General features: G+C 40.4%; 1 protein-coding gene across 1 annotated transcript in view; it reads left to right on the forward strand.

Moving 5' to 3' along the window:
• Positions 1-19,981, forward strand: part of LOC134620122 (collagen alpha-1(XVIII) chain-like) — a 60,473-nt gene extending 40,492 nt beyond the window's left edge. The window contains exons 5-43 of the mRNA XM_063466086.1: positions 56-115; positions 1,185-1,260; positions 4,391-4,533; positions 4,616-4,633; positions 5,275-5,481; positions 5,558-5,584; positions 5,709-5,771; positions 5,852-5,935; positions 6,014-6,064; positions 6,146-6,286; positions 6,422-6,475; positions 6,803-6,847; positions 6,987-7,049; positions 7,812-7,943; positions 8,153-8,218; positions 8,314-8,340; positions 9,887-9,985; positions 10,068-10,103; positions 10,841-10,927; positions 11,122-11,154; positions 11,263-11,298; positions 11,396-11,455; positions 11,759-11,836; positions 12,060-12,095; positions 12,196-12,249; positions 12,538-12,609; positions 12,713-12,778; positions 12,867-12,894; positions 13,350-13,382; positions 13,466-13,500; positions 13,626-13,742; positions 13,824-13,971; positions 15,612-15,676; positions 15,882-16,010; positions 16,111-16,143; positions 16,229-16,591; positions 16,678-16,875; positions 18,419-18,528; positions 18,620-19,981. Of these exons, the coding sequence (XP_063322156.1) occupies positions 56-115; positions 1,185-1,260; positions 4,391-4,533; positions 4,616-4,633; positions 5,275-5,481; positions 5,558-5,584; positions 5,709-5,771; positions 5,852-5,935; positions 6,014-6,064; positions 6,146-6,286; positions 6,422-6,475; positions 6,803-6,847; positions 6,987-7,049; positions 7,812-7,943; positions 8,153-8,218; positions 8,314-8,340; positions 9,887-9,985; positions 10,068-10,103; positions 10,841-10,927; positions 11,122-11,154; positions 11,263-11,298; positions 11,396-11,455; positions 11,759-11,836; positions 12,060-12,095; positions 12,196-12,249; positions 12,538-12,609; positions 12,713-12,778; positions 12,867-12,894; positions 13,350-13,382; positions 13,466-13,500; positions 13,626-13,742; positions 13,824-13,971; positions 15,612-15,676; positions 15,882-16,010; positions 16,111-16,143; positions 16,229-16,591; positions 16,678-16,875; positions 18,419-18,528; positions 18,620-18,830 (3,384 nt within the window). The 3' untranslated portion in view covers positions 18,831-19,981. The remainder of the gene's footprint in view (positions 1-55; positions 116-1,184; positions 1,261-4,390; positions 4,534-4,615; positions 4,634-5,274; positions 5,482-5,557; positions 5,585-5,708; positions 5,772-5,851; positions 5,936-6,013; positions 6,065-6,145; positions 6,287-6,421; positions 6,476-6,802; positions 6,848-6,986; positions 7,050-7,811; positions 7,944-8,152; positions 8,219-8,313; positions 8,341-9,886; positions 9,986-10,067; positions 10,104-10,840; positions 10,928-11,121; positions 11,155-11,262; positions 11,299-11,395; positions 11,456-11,758; positions 11,837-12,059; positions 12,096-12,195; positions 12,250-12,537; positions 12,610-12,712; positions 12,779-12,866; positions 12,895-13,349; positions 13,383-13,465; positions 13,501-13,625; positions 13,743-13,823; positions 13,972-15,611; positions 15,677-15,881; positions 16,011-16,110; positions 16,144-16,228; positions 16,592-16,677; positions 16,876-18,418; positions 18,529-18,619) is intronic.

Raw genomic sequence — 19,981 nt, forward strand, 5'->3', positions numbered from 1 at the left:
CCAGTGAAACCACCAGAAGGCTTTTGTGAAACACAGTTTTTTCTCTGTATCGCAGGGCTCTGGTGACTATGGCAGCGGTGACGGCGAGAGGAGGCAGATGGGAGGCAGCGTGAAGGTCTGTATGAGCTTTGTGGATGTCTTATATGAACATACAAGAGTGATTTACAGTCTCTGAAATCATCTCAGCTCGAGATGTATTTCAAGAGGAACAGCAGGGCCTAATTGCATTATGGGAATTGTAGGCATTGAATTGCTTATTAATGGCTTTCTGGAGGTCTCTCAAAGTTTTCTTTAGACCTGACCATTATCAGAGGAAACTTTTTTGTTTGTTAAGCCATGTAACACTGACCTATGAATCATTCAAGCTTAAAAAAAGGCACCTAACTGAAGGGATGAACCAGTGTTTTGTCTATATATAACAGACAACAACAACAAAAAATTTAATTTGTATCTTTAGTCGCTTTGTTGCTACCAGCCTGTCGCAAAAACACATCATTTGTTCCCATTTCTTTAGTTGAATCTATAAAAAATTCCAAAGATAACAGTTTCACAGACATAAACTAGTATTTCAGTTTGACAGTGATCCCAAACACACTGCCAATGCAGTAAAAGCACACTGTGCCAGAGGTCACACCAGGTTTAGATAAATCAGAGTTTCTAAATTACAGGAGATCATGTAGGGCGATCATTTGGCTTAACATTATTTAGTAGTTTAGTAGTAGTTTTTTGGGTTTTTTTAATTTATGGGTCTCTTTCAGTTAAATCTCTTTTGCAGTGAAATATTTTTACACTAGGATCCTTTATATATATGGAAGACCATAGAGAGCATGAAAAACAGTTGGGTGAACTTAAAAAACACACATACAGCTGGTAACACACTGCTCCCTACTGGTGAACATTTCATTTAAACTTTGTAAAACTTATTATAATAGTATCATAAGAAATAATTAGGATTAAGTCTGACTTGTTTTTCTTAAAAAAGTGAAATCCATTTGTAATAAATTTCAACTGAATGCAAATTATCTGCTTTCCACCACCTGGTGGAAGTATTTGTCTGCTCTTGTGCACAAATATTGTCTGAAAATTACATATAAATGTAGATGTACATGTGATGTGGCTGCATTCCATTATGTGAATTTCCAGATGTTTTAAACTGTTGTATTTGTGTCCCGTTCCCCCCACAGACCACCCCTCCACCTTTCCGTCCACTGCCTGAACCTCCGCTGATTTCCTCACACATAAACACACTTGCACAAACAGGTAAAGAGAAAGTGTGTTAATTTATAACTACAGAGCTTAAGCGTGCTTTTCCAGGACTCAGCATGTCACTGCGCTGTGTAAATGTGTAATGGAAGTTTTTAATCATGCAGCAGACGCTGCCAAAGAAACATCATGTAGACATTTTTAAGCCACAAAAGTGTGCGTCAGGTTGCCTGTCTGGACCCGTGTGAGGAGATTGCTGCAAGGTGTGACTAGAAGTTCTTTAGCTCCCTCTAGTGGATGATAACAGAAGTAATTTCTCTTTGAGTGAGTTGCTCATAAAATGAGAATGTTTCTTTCTCCGTCACGCCACAAAAATGTTTCATGAGTTCTCTGAGCAGCAGGTAAAGGTATGTTTGTGTTCAGATGTCAGGCATCAGCCCTCCGTGGAGTACAGCAGGCAGGACTTCAGCAAGCCTGGATTATTAGGCTCAAGAGGTGGGTCGCAGGGGGCAAAAGGCTCCTGATAACGGCTGGCAGCACATCAGATTAGGATTATGTCCTAATCAATCCATGGCCTTCCTATCACAGTAAAGAAGGAGCGCTCTGGCTGTTGCTGCTTTCTCATTCTGCTCAGTGTATGGGTGGAGGTTGATTGATCGTCAGCATCCGCTCAGCAGGCTTCAGTGCGATGGTGTCTTAGTTTTGTCCCCAAGAGAGCAAATCTGGATTACTACTGAAGTAGCTGACTACTTACTACTGAAGTTGTAGCACAACATCCAACATTATTTCTACTTGTAGTGCCACTCTGAATAGTCCTCAGGAACTCTGTTTAATCAGATTGACTTAAATTCAAATCACAGGATGGTAGGAATGACATGTTAAAGGAGCCCGTTCTCACTCCCGAGGCGTAACATCCCGACGTTTTGTCACGTCCTGCGGCGTTCCTGAGGAACGCGAAAGGTGACCTTCCACGTTGTTATGGTACGCGGCGGTTTCCAGCCCTGTACTGCAGCCCTAAACTTAACCTTATCACTAAGCCTAACCATAACCTTATGCCTAACCTTAACCATAACCTTATGCCTAACCATAACCTTATTCCTAACCTTAACCATAACCGTATCCCTACGCCTAAACCTAACCTTATCCCTAAACCTAACCATAACCTTATGCCTAAACCTAACCATAACCGTATACCTAAGCCTAAACCTAACCTTATCGCTAAACCTAACCATAACCTTATTCCTAACCTTAACCAGCACTTTAATGAGGTGAAATAGTGTTTTCTAAAGCGATTTTAAGGGAAAAAGCGAAGATGTGTAGATTGAGTCCAAACGGTTCTCATGTGTCCGCAGTTTTCCGATGTCGTGACGTAGGAACGCCTTGGGTGCCCGAAAACGTAATATGTTGACGATTTGTCACCTAGCGTAAAATGTTACGATTTGGGAGTGAGAACGGGTTGGTTAAAGGTATAATCTTTATTAAAATCTCTGTTCCAGTCAACTTTGGTGCAAAACATAATATAATAATTTACTTTTAATGCTCTATCGGACATTTCTTGAGTAAAACGTTCTGTTGTATAAGTGATGATGGGCAACGCTCATGGAGGTCCAAAACTGACAGAATAATGAATGAATGAATAAATGGCTCAAAAAAGTGCCATCCATCCATCCATTCGCTTCCGCTTATCCTTTTCAGGGTCGCGGGGGGCGCTGGAGCCTATCCCAGCTGTCATAGGGCGAGAGGCGGGGTACACCCTGGACAGGTCGCCAGTCTGTCGCAGGGCTAACACAGGGACAGAAAAGTGCCATATACCTTAAATATAAAAAATACATAAAATAAGATAAAATTAGTGTTTCAGATTTTATGTTTTCCATTAATTGTGTTATTTCCTCCTTTTTTTGCTCAGTTTTTATTTATTTATTTATTTATTTTTATTTATTCATTCCATTCTCCTATTTGAACTTTTTTTTACTTTCCTTTTTCTACTTCCTGTTTTTTATTTATCTTCTTATTTATTCTTGTGTTTTTTATTTGACTGTTGACTTATTCATTTATGTTCCTTTTTTTACTTTATTTTCACTCATTTTATTTTATTTACATGGGTTTTAATTTTCTATTTGTCATTTTGTTTGTTCATTCTTATTCAGTTTATTTACTTTCATCTTTCTACTATCTCATTATCTTATTTGTTTACTTAGTTATTTTCTTGTGACTTTGGCAGTTTTGTTAGTCCACAAACAAAACTACTGTAACTTTTTATTGTGAAGCAGAAGCAACTAAACCTACTAGTTTAAATATAAAAAACAGTAAAACATGCATGTTCTGCCTCTCGTGACCATTTTGGGCTTATAAAGACATTTTGACTCCAGCCGTCACCAACAATAGAAAATCAGCGTTTATTGTAAGCAGCACTAATGTGTCTACTTTAATATTTGTCTCTTTTGTTTCTTATGTTGATCTGTAAGCAAACTTACAGATCAACATGGTTTTATTTTATTTATTTATCTATTTATTTATGGTGGACCTGTTAAGTTAAATACAAAACCCTGAAGAAACGATACAGCTAACCTTGAAATGAGAAGCAAGAATTCCTGCTTCCCTCTATAGGACTGATTTCTAAACTGCTTCCCGTAAATAAAATTGGCCTTTTTCGCAGAGAAAAATAAATAGAAGGCAATTTCATTAAAGACTTTTTTGGCTTTTGCTTTGGCATCTTCTGTGCTTTCATTTTGTGATTATTGCAGTTCCAATTTCACATTTTGCTTCGGGTGATGGTGAAGGACTGTTTGCTGATCATCACTGGATCAGCATGCTTGACATCCATGTGCTATATAAGAGTAGATGATGCATTGATAGTTGCTGGTCTTACATTTACACATATCACATTTGTATTTAAGCATTCTTGTCCTGCGGCACAGTCTAGATCAGGGGTGGGCAATCTCAGTCCACGAGGGCCGGTGTCCCTGCAGGTTTTAGATCTCACCTTGGGTCAACACACCTGAATCACATGATTAGTTCGTTACCAGGCCTCTGGAGAACTTCAGGACATGTTGAGGAGCTAATTTAGCCATTTAAATCAGCTGTGTTGGTTCGAGGACACATCTAAAACCTGCAGGGACACCGGCCCTCGTGGACTGAGATTGCCCACCCCTGGTCTAGATATTCCTAACTTGCTAAATTACTTCAGGTACAATCACTGCTAAAGGTGAAAAAGGAGACAGAGGAGAGAAAGGCTCAAAGGGGGACCAGGGCCCTGTAGGAGCGAAGGGAGATTCAGGTATCAGCTCTGGCTCTGGTTTCTCTGCACAGGGTGGAGTCCAAGGACAGAAGGTAAGACACCACTTTGTGTCTGTGAGTGTGTTTTTAGTGACCGTATGGCTGATGCACTCAACTGTTTCTTCCTGCTTTTCAGGGTGAAAAGGGTGAAAAGGTATGTGAAGTGTCTGTCCATTTACTCATACACATGCAGTTTGGCTTTTATACATAATGAGCTAAACAAAAATAAGGAGGTCAGCATGTGTACAAATAATCCCTGCAATGCAGAAGCTCAAGATTCAGAAAACTCTAAACTCTCGGTCTCAGAGCCAAGAGTTTTGTTTTTCGCACTCGGCTCTGTCCGGTGTCACATATAGCTGAAAAGATGGCCTTATAGGGGGAGGAGCTAAAACTATTTTGAGTTCCGAATCATTGAAAGCTACTCTGGTCGAATCGAGGAATAAAAACATGTTGGAGATGAGCAGAAAGGCTCATGTCAGAATTAATGAATTGAAGCACAAGAGCAGAAATGTCTAAATGCCGATCAGCCAGGAGCAAAACTTATGACACAGATTGAATTTGAAATTTTATTCTTGCCATTAGAAATGATAGAACTTATTTCAGGTTCATCCATATCAACATGTTTAGTTTCTGCTGTCAACAGATCTACTGTGTCTCTGCTAGAGAAACTGTTATGATGCCTTTATTAAACACATAAAGCTTAAAACTGTAATTCACATTTAAATGATGTAAACCTGTAACTTAAGTATTAAATAAGTATTAAATTCCTTCCAAATCCAACATTCTCACTCACAGGGTGATCTTGGCAAAGGCTACACTGGTAAAAAAGGAGATCGTGGGGCTCAGGGGCCTCCCGGACCACCTGGTCCTCCAGGACCTGCAGCTGAGGTGGTCCGACTTGGGGATGGCTCTATTGTGCAGCAGATGGCCGGACCCCCTGGACCACCAGGACCGCCAGGGTTGGATGGGCCTGCAGGACCTCCAGGAGCTGATGGGGAGCCTGTGAGTACAACGAGGTTTAGAGCTGTTCAGCGTTTGGAGGTTCATGTTGCTCAGAGGTTGTTCATTAATCTTTCAGGGTGATCCAGGAGAGGATGGAAGAGCTGTGAGTTTCTCTGTTTTCACATTAAAATATTTCTACAAAAGAAGAATTATTTATAGGCTTTTCCAGATAAATCGATTGAAATATTATCAGTGTAATTTGGGGGTTTTTTTGCTTCTGTTTCCAGGGTCCTCCTGGGCTGCAGGGTGTTCCAGGAATTCCAGGAGTTCCTGGTGCCAAAGGCGAAAAGGTGCCCTATTTAAGTCATCTGTTTAAAGAAGACACATGGCTTTATGTAGTGTGATAATCCGTGGTCTTAAAATCCTCCAGGGTGAACGTGGAGAGGGTCAGCCTGGACCCAGAGGCCCCCCAGGTCCACCTGGACCTCCTGGGCCTGGTACTGTTGATCGTCCAGTAAGTCCAGGCTCCACACACTCTTTTTATTCATTTCATAACTTCCAAAACCTTTCATTAAATTTATGCTTCTTACAGACATTTGTTGACATGGAGGGCTCGGGATTCCCAGACTTGGATAAAATCCGGGTATGTTTTTTTTTTTTTAAACATAAGTAAAAAGTAGTCACTTGAGGTGGTAATATGATTGTTTTGGGATTTGTTATCTAGGGTCCACGTGGTCCACCGGGTCTCCCAGGTCCTCCTGGCCCTCCTGGGATCCCTGGTACTTCAGTGGCAGTGGGCCTTGATGGTCCAATAGCTGTTGGACCTCCTGGACCACCTGGGCAAGATGGTGCTCCGGGATTGCCAGTGAGTATTTTACTTTGATTACTTACCATTTTACTTACTTACCACCCAATGCCTTCATTGTTCTGCTTTTAAATGTTGTTGATGTTTATTTGAGGTGTAGTAAATACTGACTCTGTTTTATGTTTGCTGCTGTAGGGACCCCCTGGTCCTCCTGGTCTACCCGGTCCACCTGGACCTGCAGGAGGAAAGGTAAAAATAGACTCAGTCTAAGGTTTTAGACTGTTATAAACCAATCTGTGGGGCTGTACTATGGTACATGCTAACAAGAGACAATGTACTCACTAAAAGACTTCATCATTTATTAATAAAATCTGATGAGAGGTTCATTAGTTTTATTTAGTGATTAACCAAAATATTTTAAAAATTGTTATTTTGACCACAAAACACCTAAAAAAAAAAGTTCAAGAAGGATTAAAATGAATACAGCCTACAAACCTGGACTAAATGTAATGATTCAATAGACATTTATTTTAAATGTATTGACTATCATATATTTTGTTTTAAATCTTTCCCCAGGGTGACAGTGGTGACCTCGGTCTTCCAGGACCAGCTGGAGAAAAGGTGAGCTTAATTTTAAATTTCAGCCCTTAAAACTCTCATCATTGAAAGCAGAAAGATGTTCCCCACTGAACTGATATGAAAAGGTTGTACTTGGTGGCCCATCCATGTACTCTTCACATTCTTTGTTGCTTTCCTTTAGCAAGACGCGCAAGGCTCCAGCTTTTTCACCGGCTTGTTCTCTTACTTTACTCCATCCTCTACGGTGTGTAATGGGTTGGTGGTCCTGGGGCACGTCTCTGCTGTGATGATTTATTTTCTTTTCTCGAGTTTTCTGCATTATTTACTCCTTTTTGTTATTATTATTATTATAATATTACTATTATTTTCTGTTTTCACAGAATCTTTGGAGACAGTGTAGCTGTGAAAGATTCTGTTTCCATAAAAGATCTTTCTTCACTCATTTAAGGACCTACTCTGCCTTTCCTTAGTTTCTGTCATGCATATACAAAGCAAGGTGTTCATATTAAAAATGACCAAAGTTTTAATAAATCAGGCTTCACACTGCTCTGAATTTTAGATACTTTCACCAAAATTGGTTTCTTTAAATAGTTACTTGGTACAGGGACCTATGAAGAATAGGCCGTACAGCTCACAAGCACTGGGTACTGCCCCTCAGCAAGCTTCCAGAAGCTGGCTAATCATATGACAGTGTCCTGTTAGAAAGAGACATGCACTAACACGACTTGCTTCAGACATACATTAGGGCGATGATAAAGAGGCATGTTTGTCCATTGTTGAATTATACAATCAGCTCTAGTACAATCCAAGAATAAATACAGGCACATTAATGAGCATAGTAGGTCCCCAAACCTTAACTGTAACCTTCATCCGCATCTCCACTTAACCTCCAGCTCTGCACGTGCCTGTGTCATGCCACCGTTTGCTCTTCCTGTCCTAATTTTCTTCTCCTCTTTATACAATGTTGAACATAATCTGACATTACAACTGACCTCTGCCACCTAAGGGCTCTCAGGGTGAACCAGGACAGGTGGGGACACCAGGACAGACTGGCCTGGCAGGGCTTCCAGGTCCAATGGGACCAGTGGGACCACCAGGGCCCCCCGGACCACCTGGGCCACCATATCGCATTGGCTATGTGAGTAGATTTTTTTTCTCCTTTTTTTTGTTTTCTTTTGTTTTTTGTGGACAGATGAGAGCAAGTACCAAGCTAAAAAAGTTGTTAATTTGAGGATGCCGGTAGCAACCATTGATATCTACTCTGAAATGTCAACCAGTCCAAACAGTCTGAGTGGATGAGAAGCTAGCAGTGATTAGTTGTTTTGATTTCAAATTATCTCCATACAGAATGATCAAGATGGATATGAGGTACTCAGTGGTTTGCCTGGACTCAGAGGCGAACCTGGACCACAGGTAACAAGTTACAAATATGGGAGACTGTTGTTCCTTTGCTCACAGTGCTGTAAATATTTGTATATCTCATGCTGTCCTGTGCCATATTTTTCCAGGGCCCACCTGGTATTGCAGGTCATCCTGTAAGTATGCCAGAGAAACTGTATGGCTTGAATAAGTTATCTCTTTATGTCCATGATACCGTAAATTAAAACGTCACCCATTTTAAGATTTCAAGAAGTACATAGTATATTTTTTCTTCTTAAACTTTATTGATCCCCGTGGGGAAATTCCTCTCTGCATTTAACCCATTCACCCAGTGAAGCAGTGGGCAGCCATTGGGCGCCCGGGGAGCGGTTTGTAGGAACGGTACCTTGCTCAGGGGTACCTCAGGGTAGCCGTTCAGTGGATTCGAACCCCCGACCTGGAGCCACCACTCTACCTACTGAGCTATCCCTGACCCTATTAACATCAATTCGAATCAGGATTAAATCCAACTTTCTCTACAGTAATTTTGCTTTTGTTTAGCATCCGAGCTATCCTCTTGTTTTGGCATGAGTGTGGCTACTTAAGTCACATTAAGTATAAATCTCACATCAAAGTACAAGGGTGTGAATCAAATATAAAAAGGTGTCCCTCAAGGTTTGACTTTAGGGCCACTTTGGTTTTCTGTTTTTTACTGATATAAGTTATGTGTGTTTTCAAATGATTTGTTCAATTACTTGCTCTGTTGTGTATCTGTTAACCACATATTCAGTTGGCTTTTCAGTCTAATAAGCTCTGGGTTAGATAAAAAACAACTCACAGAATCTGATTCTCAAACTGCTGAGCGACTGACGCTGATAGCTCAACGATCCAGCGCCGAGTAGCACTGTGCTGCCATCTTAAGTAGGACTCGTGATTACGCAGATAGGCAGCAGGTGTGGAGATGGCAGGTGCGTGGGCCAGGGGTGGGAGCCCATAATGAGCACCGCCCCGGCAGGAGAGAGAGAGAGGGAGAGAGAGCGAGAGCAAAAACAACAAAAACACATGTTGCCTAAGACGGGATCAGCTGGTGAGGCACAGGGACCATGACAGTATTTAGCCTAGTTTTAATATCAATAAATTACATGTAGAAAAATGAAGATCTTCTAAAAAAATGCTTACAATATTTTTTATAGAATCTTACTATAGAGTAGCATAAATGTCTGTATTTGTCTGTATATGCAGTATTTCCTCCTTAATGTGTGGATCAGTCTCAGTGCACAAACATCGTCACACACAAAGTGATTATTAAAAAGTGTATGTTTTAAAAATATTTATTATAAATCCTTTTTTTTTTTAATGTTCATATTTGTAATCCATCATTCACACACTTTAATCGAAGCACTTTTTTCTAGCCCACATTCACATACATGAATACATCACAGAACAACTTAGGGTTCAGTATCTTGCCCAAGGATAATTAGTCATTACATGTACATGAGTAGATGTCCTATATTGTTTCACAAAGTTTTTTTAACCCCCCAAAATCCTGGATATTAAGTGAGAAACCATACCTATGTTTTATACGTACATTAACATAAATGAAAAAAGTCTTGTCTTATTAACAATATTAGTAGCAGCATTCCATTTTAATTCAGTGAATTTATGTTATACTTTTATGAATTCACCACTCCTGTAAAGAATATGTTTTAATGTTTTTTTTAGGGAAATCCAGGTTTACCAGGAACACCTGGTAGCAAAGGAGCAGAAGGACCACGAGGACCTCCTGGGATCCCTGGCTTGGATGGTTCAACTGGAGAAACAGTATGGCTAACATTAGTGTTACTGTACACTTACTAGTATTAATGATATGATCTTCTAATACAGTATCCTGATTATTTTTTAGGGTCCAAAGGGAGACAGAGGCGAGCAAGGAGAGAGGGTGAGTTGAATGCAGAGTTAAACATTTTGCAGTGGGCGAACATATTTTCATTTTTAAATGTGTGTTGTCTGTTGTGTTGTTAGTACAATATGCAATCAGCAAGATTTTTGTGCTTGAAGTTGAAAGGTAGTAATACCTTAACATCTATTTAGTTGTTGTTCTGAAGCTCTTCGTTTCATATGAGCTTCATCAGCATATGCAGTTCCCAAATAACTTTTTAGTTATTATAATTTATCTAGAGTTTACTGTCTATCTAAATTGATGAAAGTAGTGTGTATATAGGATAATGTATTTTGTCATAGATCATGCGATCTCTTTGAACATTTCTTTAGAACAGAAGCAACACGTGCAAGATTGCAAGTCAGTCAGAAAGTTGTGCCTCAAAGTTCTGTTTGGGCCTACCTATGTTTTCATTAGTTTTATTGAATTCATGCAAACTTTCCTTTTGTGGAGTTTAGTTATATGCAGATGACAGCATTATATTTACATACAAAACATTGTTTGAAGGTTTCTACATTAGGTTCTTTTATTTCTGTATGTCTCAATGGTATGATCGCTGACCATTGGATTCAGTTATATGCAGATGATGCCTTTATTCAGTACCAGTCAAAAGTTTCATATGCATGTTCAATATTCAATAATGCAATATTCATTCAGACAGGGACTTGATTAAACTATGCTCTGAACATATTGCATATTCACCCATTTCTGCCTGATAATGCACCAATTTGTAACAGGGTTTTCCAGGAAGAGATGGTGGACCACCTGGACTTCCAGGCCCTCCTGGACCTCCAGGACAGATCATCTACCAGCCAGGAGGAGATGTGAGTCTTCATTCAACTTGTAAATGTACAGAGGTTGAATGATTCTGGATTAATATGTGAAATAACACTAACCCACACAGCACAGCCTGTCTAAATCGATTTTTCTCCTGATGTTACTCATCTTCACTAATAGCCACGGCATGCTTGTTTGCTCATTCACATTCATACTAACTGACCTAACTTTGTCTTGCTAGTATAACGACCTTTATTGGAACGAAGCAGGGCAGGTAGGTGGATGCGCCCCTCGGTCCCCTAACAATCTTATCAAAAGCGTCGCCACAAAACATAAAGTTAAGAGAACATTTTAGCTTTTTCAAACTGCGTTTCTTTTTCAGGTTGGACCAGGTATTCCAGGCAGGGCAGGATTCCCAGTACGTATCACCATGATCATCAAACAGTTGAGCCTGTAGGAATCCAACTGATTCAAAATAATGCAAATAAGTGATTATATTGTGTGTATGGACTTAGGGCCCAATGGGACCAAAAGGGGAAAAAGGGAACCCAGGGCCACCAGGATATGCACCTAAGGTAGGTGCATATCTTTGTTTGTTCATTTCACATTTTAAAACATGTATATTCATTATATTTTGTGCAACATTGTTTTTTAATTTAATACATTTTCATATTAACATGATTTAACATGATTTTTATTTACATTCCTCTCAGTAAGTGACATACTTTTTACTTTCCAAATTATTTAACACAATTTTTTTTAAAGTAACAGGAAACGAATGTAGTTCAATATTTTAATATCAACAATATTTTTTAAAAGCCTTGTGACTTAAATACTGTTTCCAGTAGTATTTTTGTAAGTTCTTGCTTTTTGTTCAGGGAGAAAAAGGAGAGCCTGGTGTCATCACGGGGCCTGATGGGAGACCTCTATTCCTGGGAGGCTTGACAGGACAGCCGGTAAATAAATCAAGTTAAAATAAATCCGTCATTATGGACTTTGATGACAGAAACAAAGTATTTATCCAACTGCCTTAGTGTCGATCCAATACCGATATCAGTGTTGGTATGGATAGTTCTGGTTCAGGTTGTCTTGAAAAACAAAGGTGATCATTCCTAATATGTTTAAATCAAAATATCCCTGTGTGTGATGTTTACAGTGTGCTTGTGTCTTAATTTGCAGGGTGAGAGAGGAAGTCCTGGCCCAATGGGATTTCCAGTATGTTGTCTAAATTTTAAAAGCTTACAACTTTAGACTTGTTTAACAAGTTAGCAAAATCAGATTAGTATAACGAGCTTCAATGTACATTTTTCTCCAGGGTCCACAAGGTCCTCAAGGCCAGAAGGGGGAGATTGGTTTTCCTGGCCGACCGGTAAGTTTGGCATCTTTACCACCCTTGATGCTGATCTCATGGCTACAAATATAAAGTATAAAAGTATAACGTCAGAAATGTAGTGGTTTGTGCAAATACTATTGCAATCAGTTGATTCTTCATATTAGATTTATGTTTTGACAGCAACTGTGAAAAGAGAGCAACAGTGGAGTCCAATCTTAGGGAGCTTTGATTTGCAGGGTTGAGAGGGAACAAATAATTTTTCTTTTTAGAAGTTCATTATGTCGTAATGTAACTGTGACATTCTGCATCCTTTTCTTGTTTTAGGGTCGACCAGGACTAAACGGTGCCAAAGGAGAGAAGGGAGATGCAGGCAGTGGATCTGGATACGGATACCCTGTGAGTGCTGAAGATTTGACTTTGCCTTTTTATCAGATCCTGATTTCAATCCATTTGTTATCTTTTACAGAAACAGTAATCAATATTATTATTTGTGTCTCAGGGACCACCAGGCCCACCAGGGCCCCCTGGGCCTCCTGGACCTCCTGTTCCGATTGACAGACTCGGAGTGAGTCCGGACATGATATTTTCCTGTTGTGGTGCATATATCGGTCAAAATGGGTTTAAGTTCCCTAATTCTTTCCTTTTAATTTCAGGGATATGATTACTCCAGGTATTACGCTGGTGAGTTCACTTCAAATTCAATGTTAGATGCCAACGTTATGAGAAAAATTTTAAAGGAGTAGTGCAACATTTTAAGAAGTACAATATAATACCTTAATATCTGTATGGTGAATGTGAAGCGTCATGGTTAGCTTGGCTTAGCAGAAAGACTGGAAGATGGGCAACAGCTGTCCGATCTCGGTCCAGCGGTTAAAAAAAACCTCCAAAAATCTCTGACAGGTTTCTCTCCACAGTGATTTTAGACTTAAAAAGGGTTTAGGTGGAGAGCTGTGTTTGAATTGCACCGTCCCACTGGTGGAGTTTAGCAGTAACTAAAAGGTTCAGAAGCAGCAGTTGTTCTATGTTTGGCCTGACTCTAATAACGGGTCGTTATCCTTTGCAGTTACAGTAAATAAAGTCAGGATTTGAGGAAATGCTGTGTTCTTGCGGTTGTTTAACTTGTTGTTTTTTTACAGTTAAAGGAGAGAAAGGAGATCGGGGACCACCAGGTAACGTCCCTGACAGATGTGTAAATGTTTAAAGTTTTCAGTGTGTGGACAAATTTAAGGCAAGACATTTTTGTTTGTTCCAGGTTTTGGATCAAACATTGACATTTACAGTTTAAAGGTAATCCCTCGCCTTTGCACACTTTAGATTTTATGTCTTTATATTTTAAGATTAAGCTGTTCAAATCGGTTTGAGTTTTGATTGTACTGCTGGCTTTCTCTCTGATTTTTAATGTGTCTACCCAGAATGAGCTGAAAGGTGAAAGTGGTGTGAAAGGAGAGAAAGGAGAGCCAGGCGGAGGATATTATGACCCCCGGTATGGAGGAAGCGGAGTCGGAGCCCCGGGAGTGCCTGGACCTCCAGTACGATCGCACTCTGGAAAACATACTGCCACTTGATGTTTTTAAAGATGCTGTAGACTCTGTGTCCTCCTGTCTTATTAGGGCCCTAAAGGAGACTCCATTATTGGCCCACCAGGCCCTCAGGGGCCACCTGGACCACCTGGAAGAGGATATGATGGAACACCTGGACCACCAGGGCCACCTGGACCTCCAGGACCATCACTGGATGGATCTTACAGAGGCACACAGAGTGAGTTAAACTGGAAAACGTCCCTTAAAAATGAAAGACTTCTTAAAAGAAGGTGATTTATATATTAAAATTTGAATGACTTGCTGCTCCTTTATTTTAAACTCCACCTGTATTACCAGTCTTGCATTTTAAAGTGTTCTCTGAGTTTTTGTGCATGAAGAGCTGCTTATCATTTCTAAAAATTTCCCTTATATACAAGAAAACCTGATCTGATAGATGGAATTCTGGCAGGTTTGTCATGAACAAAAGCCACTGATACAAAAGTGCCTGTAAAAGCTAAACCTCCTGCTTATATTTGCTTTTAAACTAGTTTTTTTGGTTATTGCTTGGGCAATGATGTAGCATTTAAAGTGTGCTGAATTATCTGTTCATTGACTACCCATAGATAACTATCATTTGATTTGATTTGATTGATTACTGTATAGGGATGGGTATCGAAAACCAGTTCTTGTTGAGAACCTGTTCCCACTGTTTCAATTCCTTGGAATTGTTTCCCATTTTTGCAAACGATTCCCTTATCGATTCCAGTCACCCCGAATGACGTCACCACGTTGCGGAGCGTCATTTACCTGGCAGGAAACATGGCGGCTCAAACGCTAAAAAGTTTGGTCATACTTTACGAGAACGGATGACAACAGGGCAACTTGCAATACTTGCGAAGTAGATATTTTATTTAAGGGAGGAAACACTACGAATATGCAAAAGCATTTGCTCACAAAACACGCGATAACCTTAAATGAATGTCGTGTTTTTAATTCCGCTCCGGACTCGTGAATCTCAACCCAGCAGCAGCGGTAACGTTTGCACGTCCTCTCCCGTTAATGCGGCAGGTAAATAATCAACTAACAGTGCATATTATGTTAGCGCGATCTGCCTTATTACAAAACCTGCCATTACTGTGCATTTAGGTGACCATGATGAGAGAGACAGACAGAGTCTGGCTGGCTCAGATGCTGGCAGTTCTTGCTGCAGTCTACTGGTAGCATCTCCTTTCAGGCCAGAATGTCACCGAGCAGTGACTAAGTTTGTGGTAAAAGGCATTTGCCAGAGCAGATGCCCCCGATTTTCGGTAAGTGAATGTGTTTAATTGTAGGCAGGGACATTACTGGATATTCTTGTGTAATTGCTACAGAATAATTTATGTTATACTTTGTTATTGCTACAGAAGAATATTTATTTTATTATTTTACATTTACAATTTTTTTTTCTGGGGACCCTGTGACGCCCCATTGAAGAGCCGTAGGCTGTGGATCTCTTAAGAGCTCACTGTTGGGTTTGTAAGGCCATGTTACTCCTAAATTTCTATCTTGTTCAAAGAGAAGATATAAAACAAAGTTCTAAGCTAATCGACCTGTGTGTTCTCCTTTTTAAAAAAAGAATCGATAAGAGAATCGATAAAGAATCGAATCGTTAAAAAGAATCGAAAATGGAATCGGAATCGTGAAAATCTTATCAATACCCATCCCTATTACTGTATACTGAAGAAAACTTCACTGCATCATTGCGTTTCATCTCTGTGTGCTCAGATTAACGTCTTTTGAGAAGGCGTTCTCTTTTCCATGTCTGGTGCCTGCAACGATAATGATAATGCTTATCCAAGCATTTAGCCTATGTTTAACAAATCTGTGCTTGAACCACAGCTATCAGTATTCCTGGACCACCAGGACCTCCTGGACCTCCTGGAGTGCCTGGTGTCACCTCTGGTGTGAGTAAAACTTTTAGTCAGTTGTTTATTTTCTGGTTGTCTGTCATGAACTTTAAAAAAATGTTGGGTGTTCAAATTTTAAAGAGCTGGAAATTATCGTTGATTACCTAATTTATATTAGGTAATCATTAATAATTTTCTAAAACCACAACAAAAACACACGTGTCGGCTGCACAGTAATCCACATTGTGGTCTGTGTTTGTAGGTGACAGTGTTGAGGTCTTATGAAACGATGACAGCTACAGCTAGAAGACAACCTGAGGGCTCTTTGGTGTACATACTAGACCAAACAGATCTCTACTTACGAGTCCGAGATGGAGTTCGTCAAGTCCAGGTGAAACATTCATCTTCATAAATCAGCCGGAAAGATGCAAAAATACTTTAAATGTGGAGTTTTTATGTATATTAATTCTGTTTTCTTTCGTATTTTTCAGCTTGGGGAGTACATCGCTTTCCCCAGGGAGGATGTGAGCATAATTTTATTTGTCTTTTATCTGGTAATTCAGGTATATAGCATGCCCAGTTTTAACAAGCCACATGCTACATTTTTAGGGTAATGAAGTTGCTGCTGTGGAGCCTCCGCCAGTTGTCCCTTACTTCCAAGACCACCACTCCCACACGGGCACCTCCACCAACCACTTCAACCAGCCGCATGAGAGTCCGGCCCAACCACATGCTGAGCCTGACTATAAACCTACTTACGTTGATCCCAGATACCAGCCTGATTCGCGTTATCAGTCAGAACCACGGTATCCGGAACTAACAGATCCCAGGTTTCCAAGTTATACAGACCGGTTAAACTCACCTGATAACAGGTATTATGTTGTGGACACTCGTTACCCGATCACCACTCCACGAAGACCACCCCCACGTCAACCCCAGAGTCCGGTCCACCATCACACTTCTGGGCCAGTGGTAAGACAAACTACTTGGCTCATCTCAAAGTCTAGCTACTCACATTGTAAGAATACATTTTTACTTCTTGGCATGTTTCCCCATAGCTCCACCTGATTGCTCTGAACAGCCCTCAGACCGGCTCCATGCGGGGCATCCGCGGTGCAGACTTCCTGTGCTTCACCCAGGCTCAGGCCATTGGGATGAAGGGAACTTTCCGGGCCTTCCTGTCCTCCAGACTCCAAGATCTCCACAGCATCGTCCGCAAAACTGACAGACAGAATTTATCAGTAGTCAACTTGAAGGTAGTTAAACAGTGTTTTCACCCAACCTGACTTGACCTGTGTCTCTTGCAAGTTTATGTATTGCTCTCACAGACTGTATAAAATAGATGGACATAATCTCAGTGACATCACCTGTTCTCTTCCTGCTGTGAGTTTATCCTTACAGTTGTAGCCATGTTGGCTTTTAGAGCCAGGAGGGACTATATTTAAATGGCAGGGTACAGATTAGTGCTAAATAATAGACAAATAAAATATAGAAATTCATTCAGTAAAACTGGAGCACAAGAAGCCAAGATATTCGTCCATTAAAAATGCTCTAGAATACACCACTGACTCAGGAGCAAGCTAGCAACTACAGCTGCCCATCAGTCAGTCAAAGATACCGCTATGCTAACTTTCAGAACAAAGCTCGCTTCAGCTGTAATCACTCTGTTAGGCTATGATTATAAGAGGGCAAAAACCTGCAGTTCCTCTAATGGCCACTTGAGACTGGTCCCAGAAGTGGGTCAGTCGCCCTAAAGTTCCACGTTTAAAGGACAAAAACCTACAGCAGAAGTAAACATATTTACAGCCCAGTATAAACACATAAAGTTTATGAATCACTAATTTGACCCTTCATATCAACTGTACAGTGGGGTAATTATTTGCATTACTGTGCTGTTTAGATTTTGTAATGACCGAAATTGAGGGAGGGCGTGCCTGTTTTTAAAATGTGTGCCAACACAGGACGCTCTAGTTTGTAAAGCATTCTTCAGCAATAGTTCTCCCGGATTTCTTTTTTTCACTCATTTGTCAGTCTAGTCTTTGTACCTGAACATTTTTAAAGGAATATAAACCACTTAACACTGACCTATGCATCATTCAGTGATCAAAGAGGTAGCTAACACAAGGAATAAGTTATAAATTGTATTGTTAGACACTTTGTCACTAGCAGCCTATCACAAGCCACATCATTTGTTCCCATTTCTTTGGTTGAATCAATGAAAAATATCAAAGATAACACAGTTTGACAGACATAAAATATTATTTTTGCGACAAGCTGATTTCCAAAGAGCTATTACCTGAAAACTTGGCATATTTTAGGATATTGTGTAGTGTGTCCTTAAAACAACTGAGAATGAATAAAGGGAAACAGGCAGAAAAGGCTGAGATATGAATATCAAACAAAAACTGGTCTGAGCAGGTCCCAGTTTAGCTCAGTTGGATGAGCAGGCGACCATATGCCACATGGATAAGAGTGGCCAGCCGGGATTCAAGTCCAACCTGCGGCCTTTTGCCCCATGTCTCTCTTTACCTTCGCTTTCCTGTTAGTCTTCACTGAGTCTGTCTAATAAAGCCAGAAAAAGTCTAAAAACAATATGCTGAAAGAAAAAAAAAACTTGAGTCAGTGGCAAAGGGTCTGATGGAGTGATGACGACTATTTCCATCCTTTTCATACAGTCTGTGGAACTGAGTCACTATTAAAGCCAGCCTATGATACTCGCTTAAGTGTTGACTCATTTTAAAGCTTTGACATTCCCAACAAAGTGTAATTTGACTCATTCATGTGTCTCGCGTTCACCAGGACGAGGTTCTATTTGACAGCTGGGACGACATCTTCAGCGGCGGCAGAATGAAGGAAAACGTGTCAGTCTACTCGTTTGATGGCAAGGACGTTCTTCACGACAACACATGGTGAGGCTCAAATCAGCATGAATCGTAACATTACATTAACATTACGTCTTTAAGGCTGGCTACGGAATGACGCATTTCTATTTCTTCACAGGCCAGAGAAGATGGTCTGGCACGGATCGACTAGCAGAGGCGAGCGGCACGTCGACAGCTTCTGCGAGACGTGGCGCGTGGGCGAACAGGCGCTGACCGGCATGGCGTCGCCGTTGCAGAGTGGCAGTTTGCTGCAGCAGAGCTCCAGCAGCTGCTCCAGCTCCAACGTCGTGCTGTGCATCGAGAACAGCGCCGGCCACTCCAGGAGATAGACACGGACACAGTTTTTGTCCACACACGCACACACTATGATGTGCCTTTGTAAATATGAATTTTCTAAAGAATAATTAGTTTATGTATGTTAACCCCTACTCTATGGTGCTACACAGGATTGCCCACGCAAGTTAAGCTCAGGTGACCTACTGTAACTGTCTCTGGCAGCCATGTTGGTGCAGCTTCTCTGTCATTTCTTTTGCTGTTTGAAAGTTGCCAGCTAGCAGTGTCTCTAATAATCATAACCACCGCTAGTTTAAGCAAGGTTGTGCACCACAGAAGAAGTAGACTGATAAATATATCAGTGATAAGTGAAACAGAAAAATCAGTTTTTAGAAAGAATTCTGCTCTGTGACTAAAGTCCATATCTGGTCTTATTCTGAAAGGACAGGCTGCTGTTAAACTGTCATTTTTCAATTTCTGTGACCCCCTTGGCAACATTCAACACCCTGCAGCAGAGAACACATCGTGACTAGTGTGATTAGATCTATCTCAGAGAGGTTATACTGTACCACGAGAAACTATGTCTGAACCACTGCAATGTTTATGTTTGTGTCTCTGGGCTGAGAAAAATGTTAAAATGGTTTAAATAAGGTTTTCTGTGCCTTTAACTACACAGCTAGTTTTTATATAGAGTGAAAATGGATATTAGACAAACAAATTATGATAATGTAATGTTCAGTGTCCAAGAGCAAAGTTAACATTGATTATTTTGTATGTAAAATGTGTGTTTTAAGTTTCTTTACACTGATTTTATCTGTAACCCACAGTACTGACTTCTACTTTGCTTCAAGGGAAGATATTTTCAAATTGTATTTTTAGCCATAACAGAGGGATATTTATTTTTTTTCTAAACTATGCTTTGCCTATAATTTGCGATGTGAGTCCAGTACATGTGCAAAGTAAGAATGAGTTTGTTTGCAGTTACAGGAAGCAAACAAATCACATACATCATGCCGAGGATTCAGCCATAAATCTGTCATGTCATGTGCTTTTGCTGGCTTTTTGCTCACTGCCATCTCCAGTGGAGAGGATTCATCCTCTTTGTGTGCTAACAGAGCTGTAACGAATGCAGTGAAATGTGCATTAACTGTTGTGCCTTCTGTCATGTGAGCAACACGCTGAAATGCTTGGTTTCTTTTAATAAATT

The sequence above is a fragment of the Pelmatolapia mariae genome, linkage group LG23 (genome assembly GCF_036321145.2).
Source record: "Pelmatolapia mariae isolate MD_Pm_ZW linkage group LG23, Pm_UMD_F_2, whole genome shotgun sequence".
NCBI lineage: Eukaryota > Metazoa > Chordata > Actinopteri > Cichliformes > Cichlidae > Pelmatolapia > Pelmatolapia mariae.